The sequence below is a fragment of the Dunckerocampus dactyliophorus genome, chromosome 13, assembly GCF_027744805.1.
Source record: "Dunckerocampus dactyliophorus isolate RoL2022-P2 chromosome 13, RoL_Ddac_1.1, whole genome shotgun sequence".
NCBI lineage: Eukaryota > Metazoa > Chordata > Actinopteri > Syngnathiformes > Syngnathidae > Dunckerocampus > Dunckerocampus dactyliophorus.
In genome coordinates, this window is record NC_072831.1 from 23,527,470 (window position 1) to 23,536,200 (window position 8,731).

Consider the following 8,731-nt stretch of genomic DNA (forward strand, 5'->3'; position numbering starts at 1 on the left):
TTCTTCAAAGTTGGCAGGTCTGGAGATGGAGTACTATAGTGAAGTGTCAAGAACATATGTTACAAGGATGCGGGGGATTGAGGTGAACAGGGGGTTTGTGTTGTCCATATGGCACCAAGTACTACAAACAGTACTTTATAGTACCTGGTGTTGCCAATGGAAAAGCATCAATAGTAGGAGTAGAGCCGAGTCAAGCCAAGTGCAGTGGAAAAAGGGGCAAAATATTACCTAATTTGGAGAATTCTGTCTTTCCATCTTGGGGGCAAAGATTGGGGAATACCCTTTAGCCTTCTTTATGCAGCAAGGGTCCTAAACTCCTATTGCTACATGTTTAACAGATTTTCCTCACTGTTAATCAGTGATCGATTCATGGGGACTACCGTCTTGTGACAGCGACTAGATGACCAGGAAGATAACGCTTCAATCAGACTTCTCTCCGTCTAATAGCTGCAGCAGGACCAGTGGAAGGATCGGCCCATGGTGCGGCGCAAATCTGAGTTGCCTCAGGACATCTACACCACAAAAGCCTTGGAGTCCCACCGCAGAGCTGAAGACATGTTGACCACCCGCGACGGACTCTAGATCCTGCCCCTTGACGGCCATGGACGTCCTCCCCTCCACCCGCCCAACAGCTGTCAAACTGGATGACCCACGTTGGGCTCGCCATCCCTCCCTTTTCTCACACCCTCGTTTTTTACCCTGAATCCTTTTGTTCTCGTCCATTCCGGCTGCCCATGCAGCAACACACTGGGCCTGTGACCAGTGCAGGAGTCCCATGTTCACGTTCCTCAGATTTCTGCTTTCTCAGGTTCTTTTGGTTTTATTTGGAGAGGGACGTCCCTTTTTGTTCATGTCTTCAAGCCCCCTCGTCGTTCTCTGTTAAGTGTGGAACCTGGACGAAGACAAGGACTACACCATTCCTTCATTCTTTTGTCGGGAGTATGGAACTGCCGGAGCTGACGTTTTATGTCTGGATTTTGTTTTTCATGCAAGGCAAGAAAAGTCAAACGAAAGACGAGACTTTCCCATCGTCCATTTCCAGTCATTTAACGGACATCTTGCCAGTGCCAAGACTGTTTTTGTTTTTATCTACGATTCAAACAGGGACACGTGCCTTTGGTTTTGGTCAGTAGTGTTTTGTTTTGTAGTGTAGCACACTTACGACCAAACTCAGGCCTGTCCGTCGCCTTGCAATGTCCAGGAAGACAGTGAGGAAATGGGACGTTGTCCTGTGGACATCCGTCACTTTCCGTTTTATTGTTTAGTTTTTTTGTTCATGTGCCATTTGCCGCTCTTTCATAGGCTTGCTTCCTTGTGTTCACAGGCAATACTTTGAAAACCCGGCGGTAATTGTGCCCCCCACAGTTCAAACAATGGTACTGCTGAATGTGATATTGAGATGTGCGTCTTTGCCGCAACATTACCTGTGATGCAGTGGCAACGTCTAGGCAAGAAGGATTTAAAATCCCCGTAATTGACTGTTTTAAAGCGATTTAAGTTATTTAATACAAGCTCTCACTAGTTATAGATGCACTTGATGCTAAATGAGAAACACCAAAAAATCCCTCTCTAAACTTGACCAGCATCGGAAAATCAGTACTGTTGTTTCAACTAGCGAGGCATGCTCTATTTTCTTCATATTTGATGTGGTAGTTGTCTCGTCCCTGGAGGTGAAGTAGTGTGGCCGTTCACACGGCCCTGAACCCGACTGTGTCACAAGGCCGACCACAAACATGCCAGATGCTGACCAGTGAACTGACATTGTGACTTGGCTGATTTAACTGTATTAATACTGTATTTGCTTGAATGCAAAAAGTTGTAAATTTAAAAAGTACCATGTTAAACATGTACCTTTTACTCCGGAGGAATGCCATTCAACCAAACTTGATTTCTTTCTTTCTTAAAAAAAAACCTATGCTTGCTGGGAAAGATGATCTTTTATGGGTTTTATGAGTTATGAGGTTTTATTTTTAGTCGTTTAAAAAAATGAGTCCTTTCGATAGAGGCTATTAAAAAGTTATTTGGTGGCTTTGTCTTTTTCATTTTTAACATTTTATTTCCAAAACATAACTTAAGTGTCCTTTTGTATGTGACCTGTACTATATGATTCATTTAATATTGTATATATGATTTACCTTGTTTCATGTAGTGTTATATATTTATATATCTATATATATATATATATCTATATATTTATATATATCTATATCTATATATATAGATATATATTAATTTTGTACAAATTGTCCTTCTGTACAGAATAAAACCTCCTTAGCAAGAGAAAATGTCAATCTGGCACATACATTTTTTTTTAAGTCCCCCTCCTTTCTTCATTCATACCCTCGGCAAAAGATTTTTCAAAAGTACTCATATTTTTACTGTTAACTCATCTCCACTGCAAATGTTCATGCCCATTGTGTGCTCCTATCACTGTCTCTAGTGGTGTACAATGATATAGAATGAATAAAGAACTTATTTGAATATATATTTTCAACCATGCATCCATGTTGGCTTTACTTGACCAGAAGATCATGCGTTGTACTACATTGCAGCTAAACAGTCGGTGATTATTACCGCTAATCAACAGGCGTACTTGTATCGAATCATTTTGAACACAAGGTGGAGCCAAACCTTTAGCGCACAGAATCATTTTTCCTCCCCCTTCTGATTCCAAATACTATTGAGAACCTGTAATATACATTTTAGTTTACAAACTCACTATGAGTTGCTGGTACCAGCATAGTTCAAGCCTGAATAAAGACACTAGGATACCTGTCCACCTTGACCTTTTATACGTCTAGTCCCCAGTGCCTCTCAGCAAAGTTTATTTTTAAAATTAGTATTTAACACATTTAATTAAACCACTTCCTATACGTGTATTTCTGCTTTGAAGTATTTGTGTAACAGTTGGCTGCACTAGCTTATCTCCCACTGCTGTTGAGAGTATTAGGAGCGGAAACGAAGCCGATTGCTCATCGGATATGGGGATGATTTCCGGCAAAAACAGACATTTGGTGTTTCCAAAAAATGTTTTTTTTGTCCTGAGCTGACACTGGAGTGACAGACGGAAGGGAGACTTGAGTTATTACATTTGAAAGTAACAGCTACAAAATCGCGATGATGTAATGGAGTCAAATTGTGTGATTGCTGAGGCAACCCAGGATAACCTTTGTTGTCTATAATTTTATTAGTACTAGTGTCGATGCTGAAGATAATGTGACACTTGTGCAAAGTGTGATTTTTACAGGTTTTCGTAATGAGATACTACTGGCTTATTTCCTACCATTAAAACTATATGTACTGCATATATAGTTACAAAGTTTTTCACCATCGAAGCCCATTGGTGCCAGTCGATGCAGTACAGTCTCCATCCGACAGGGGCCACTGTTACTCCGCAGCCAGAGGGCGAGAGGGCAGCTGAGGTGAGGAGCAGTGACAGCATCTCGTAGCATAATCTAATCAGCACTTTCATAAACTCAAATGAACTCTGCCTCGCTTTCTAGCTATCTCTCTTTATTTAAATTCACTTTTGAAGATCCTTGTGATGCGACTTGCAGTACACTTGACACAACCCATAGACTTTACCCATCAAACCATCACAAACTAGGTATCACAGAGTAACTCGTTAGCTATCATCTGCCGAATGCTTTTAGGTAAGCAATAATGGACAGTGTATCTGACATTAAAACCACTTGTATGATTTTAGTACAGTGAAACCTTGTTAGCGTCATTAATTCGTTCCAGAAGGTCCGACTTGTAAGTACTGTACACATAAATGATGAATGAAAGGGATACATGAATTTAAGGTTACTTTTACCTTCATTGAAGATGACCACAATCACTCAAAATGGAGCCAAAGAAAGTTGCAAGTGCCAGCATTTTAACAAAGGTGAGAAACACTATTGAATTCAAGAAACAACTCATGGCAAAACAGGAAGGTGGTGGATGTTGATCTCGCTGCCACATAGTGTCTTTGGATACAGTCAAGTCTTCATTGAAGGTAAAAGTAAGCTTAAATGTTCATTTATCCCTTTCGTTCGTCATTTATATGCATTTAGTATTGTTTTGTGAATGTAAAACTCAAACTGTAAAACTATCAAACATGTTTTGTGTTCATATTTCTGAGAGTCAACTGCTGATGATATCCCAGACAGGCGACGTAACGTAGCCAACTTCCGGTTCCGCTTGCCATTTTTTTAGCTAGCAAATAGGATGCTAACAAGGAAGGACTTTTTGCGATAAAAATACATTAAAAACCGAGGTACAACTGTGTACATTTTAGACGTTATCTGAAAAACATGCCATAACCAAGGTTTAATTGCACTTGGTTATATTCAATAGGGGTGGACGATACTGCAGATTTTGGTATCGAACATTTTTGAAGTGATTTTGCCTTTGACACTCAAGCTTATAATCAGAATACAGGATGAATATTTTAATGAAACAAAAAATAAATGCACCTCTCTTGTGATTGGTGGAGAATGAGGAAGTGTTGTGTGGATGTGGAGATGACGCAGAGACGGTGTGGAAGTTGGAGATGTTGGAAGCGAGCGCTGCTGTTGACCTGTTAATGTCAGAAAAAAGTTTTTTTCCACAGTGTGTGACTCTGTCGGGACGCATCAGTAACAATGTGCTCCATTTTACTTTCGGTAACAGGATGACGTTTGAAATGATAATCAGATTCCCCAATTCCATGGTCTGTGCGGTGAAAGGTTTCCAATGTCAGATGATCTTGTTCAGTCGTCCTTTGTGTTGTGGTGTTAATGTCGTCTAGTGTAAATGAATGTGGTCTTGATTCCAGATCTTCTTGTCCAGCAATCCTTTGTGTTGCAGTGTTGTTGTTGTCGAATGTCAGTGAATGTGAATTTACTTCGCAATGTTCTTGTATAGCAATTGCTTAGAGTGCAGTATTGTTGTTGAATGTGTGGTTTTGGTTTTGGTGTGTGTGTGTGAGAATGTGCTCCTTCAAGCCGCAGTGTTCTTTGTTTGAGTGTTGTGACTTTGACCTGAAATTTCTGAAAGCTTGACAAAACACGCCACTGTAACTTTAAGGTGTTTTGGCGAATCGCCACAAAATTTGGTAGGCACCATTAGATGTCACCAGGAGGAAACGAATCAGTTTTGTTGACTTTTTCTAAATGAATATCCTTGTTTTTGTTTTTTCAATCATTTATAAAAAATTGTGGTTAACTTCTTTTTACGCTTGTATGTTAAAACGCAAGATTAGTTAGCTGCAGCTACAATTACATTCGTGTTATACATTCGCCATTACAGTTAAGACCAAGTGTTTTATCGTCAGGGGCGCCAAAAGGAATTCTGGGCCCCATGGAAAAAAAAACATTAACCCCAGCAGCTGTTGTCACCGCATCTCTATTTTTCAGGGCCCCTCTCAGTCAGGGGGAAATTGTCTTCAACTTATTTTTACACTTGTGACAGTTGATGTTAAGATGTTCTTCTTAAAATGCATCAGACCGTAAGCGCAGAGTGCTGTTTTTGTGAATTTAACACGTGTTGCATAATAACAAAGACTGCTGATTGCTATTGCATTGACTTGTATTGAACAAAATGTCCAGCATACTGCACTAATGACTATCCGGTATGCTCGCCTCCCACATGCAAGCTGTCTTTCTGACCGGTCCCTTTGGGTTCATGTCTCCCTCTCCATATGGTTTCTGTGTGACTGCACATTCCCTGCACTTGACGCCTCATTTGTCTCATGTACTATATTGTCCTTATCACATCACTTACAGAGATTATAGTTGTACAATGGGGGGCAGAGGTGCCGATACCATGAACTCCCCTGGTTGGTCGTCATGCTGTGTCTTCACTTACAGTTCACAATATTTGGTACACGTGCACATTTTATAATGAGATCCAATACAAAAGTTGTATCAGAAATTAGGCCTTTATGAAGATAATAATGCTCCGTTTTCATTGGCATTGCCAGAGAGGTATTCAGAAGGATGCACCAAGGATGTTAATTAAGATTGGGCATCAATGGGAACCAATTCTCCCGGGATCGATGACATTTTAAAATTTCGATTCCAAATTTCGTTGCCCTGTCCGCCAACCAGACGAAATAGCCGCGAACACCAACAAAGAAGAAGTGGCTAAAGAGTTTGGCTTAACTTCATAAAAAAACAAGCGGTCGTCTCAGTGCATTTGCAACACAATGATGCCATGCAAAGGAGGGTGCAGGGGTGTCTTAGAATAGCCGACTATTCAACGATTCAATTCGAAGGAGTCTGATTCGACTATCAATCTCGCTGTTGAATCACATAAAAATGTCATGTGATCAACTTTGTACCATTCTGACTAAAAGGGTGGGTGGCCACGGCTGCCTCTGAGCATACATTTTTACAAAGAAAGTCTTTGTTTTTGTTATAAAAAGCCTATTTTGATACAAACTTGTGCTCATAAAGAACAGAAAATGACGTGCGTTCATAAAAACACCCGCTTCAGCGGCACAATCCAAACACTAGGAAGACTGTCAACATCAGTGCACTTATTGGCTGATAATGCCTACTTAAAAATCATCCAAAGTGTGGAAGTCTTTTGAAAAGGTTAAAGATGACTCCAGAAAGTCAAGTACAACTTGTGTCAGCAGCTTGTTAATATCACGCAACACCCACTAACAACATGGGATAATCACTAAATGTCAGGGAATATCATTCAAAACGGGTAAGGCCGTTATGCCAACTTTATTTTATATCCCAACAGTGAATTTTAAGGCAAGAAATTAGGCTGCTTACTGACAATTTTGGCAAATTTTTTTCAAGCTTCGTTCTTTTCCGATGTCCACTTTTCTTATGTGTGCTGACACCGACTGTGTTCCGGTTTTGTCTGTCTTGCTTTCAATGTCACTAAATAAATTAAGGTATTGTTGTTGCACACCTGCCATTTTTTTGTGTATATGAGTGTTTAGCCTGTTTCTTTGAGGTGGAAAAAGTTGCAAATGAGGTCTGTTTAGTGAGATTGCCATTAGCTCTGTTCTTAAAAAAACAAACATTTGAATATTAGTTGACTATGGACAAAATCTAATGAATCAGATTTGACTGTGAAAACCTTTAGTCGAAGACAGTTCTAGGAGGGCGCATGAACAACATGATTAAACACCTATGGATTCATGGTACCCCGTCTTTGACGGACTTCCTCGAAGCAGTCAGAAACAGGAGAGTCAAACAATAAATGTCTGTCTCATGCCAATGTAACTGAGAGTTTTAGGATGCCCGCTGATGTCGTGGAAGTTCGGTGTAAATAAAGGACGGGAGCTATGACTGCAGGAGCCGAGTTTATTCGTGTGCACAGCTCTTCTCTTTTAGCAACAGTCAATAGACCTTCTCAACCCACACAACATACATTTGGCCTTCAAAATAAGAGTGCTGTGCACCACAACATAGGGTGTCATAAAAAATAGCTTACGCCAACATTGAGGCAGCAAACAAAGTACTAGTTAGGGATGAGCGAGTACACCACTATCTGTGTGAAGTTGATGATTCATGCAAACATCCAGTGATGGCAAACAGGGAAGTAATCAGCCTTGTTCACTGCAGTTTTCTCAAAAGCACAGCATTCAGTACTAGCAGCAAAGTTTTCCAACTGACTTTATATCACCAGCCAAATTAGAAGCAAGCAGACGAAAAAATACAAAAAAACACGGGCAGTCACCAACTCAACTTTAGGTACGAGCTGAGCTGAAGAAATCCTCAACAAAATCCCTCCCGAGTGGAGGCAGCGACCAACGCATCATGAGCCGTTTTCAACTCTGCCTTGTCAAATGCACCGTATACGTAACGAAACAAGTTTACCAACTAACTTTAAATATCATACAAACCGAAACAGAGAACGTGAGCTGGATCCGCGCCAAGCAAGCACATACTCGGCAAAAATGTCTAAAACGAGTATATACTAGTGCTAATACGGTAGCTCAACTCAAATGTCCAGCTAACGTTACTTTTCATAGACAAATCTTTTGCAAGTTGTTTGATATTCTGCACCCAGGTTCGTGCATGTTTAAGTGCCTGCAGCATCGCACACTCACTAACTCACAAACAGCAGCATATGTGGAAATGTTTTTCACATGAGCTTTTCAAAAGTAATTATTTAGTGAAAGTGTACTTTCCCTCCCGTGGAAAGAAACTTCATAACATTTGTATTCAAGTTGGTTTGATATTTATATACTGGTTTAAAATAGCCCTCTGAGAACTTCATAGTGAAGTTGATAAAAAAAAGTTAATATCAATAAAAAAATTAATGGAGAAGTTCAGACATTTCATTCAAAAAGAACTCTGGATCGTGCCGTCATTTAAACCATGTAAACCTTTATGACCCCGCCTCTTAAAAGCATCAGAATCAAGAATCGCAATGAGATGTGTTTTCTGCGGTAGAAATGATCTATCTTCCGAGGAAAATAGGTAACTTAATAGAAATTAGTAGATTGCAATATAATGTATTGTCATATATTTTTTAAAATATTTTTTCATTGTACTTTTTTTTAAAAGTAATGATAAACTCTTGTCTCATTCTCGTAGACCCAATCTCGTGTAACGACTCGTCTTGTGAACTGAGTGACTCTTGACACCCCTATTAGTTAATATAAAACGCGAACATCACAGTGGAGTACAATAATGTAGCTTCTACTGTACATTAGCCGCGTGAGCTAGCTAGAGAGCGATTTTTAAAATACAACTTACAATTAACAGGCGAATGTGGTCGCTATCTAATCATTGTC

General features: G+C 39.9%; 1 protein-coding gene across 3 annotated transcripts in view; it reads left to right on the forward strand.

The window, feature by feature from the left end:
- The window catches only part of ppp2r5ca (protein phosphatase 2, regulatory subunit B', gamma a), a 28,103-nt gene extending 25,604 nt beyond the window's left edge, over positions 1-2,499 (forward strand). For all 3 annotated transcript variants that reach the window (XM_054795959.1, XM_054795957.1, XM_054795958.1), the window contains one exon: positions 448-2,499. In XM_054795959.1, coding sequence (XP_054651934.1) covers positions 448-582 — 135 coding nt within the window. In that variant the 3' untranslated portion in view covers positions 583-2,499. The remainder of the gene's footprint in view (positions 1-447) is intronic.
- The last annotated feature ends 6,232 nt before the right edge of the window (positions 2,500-8,731 follow it).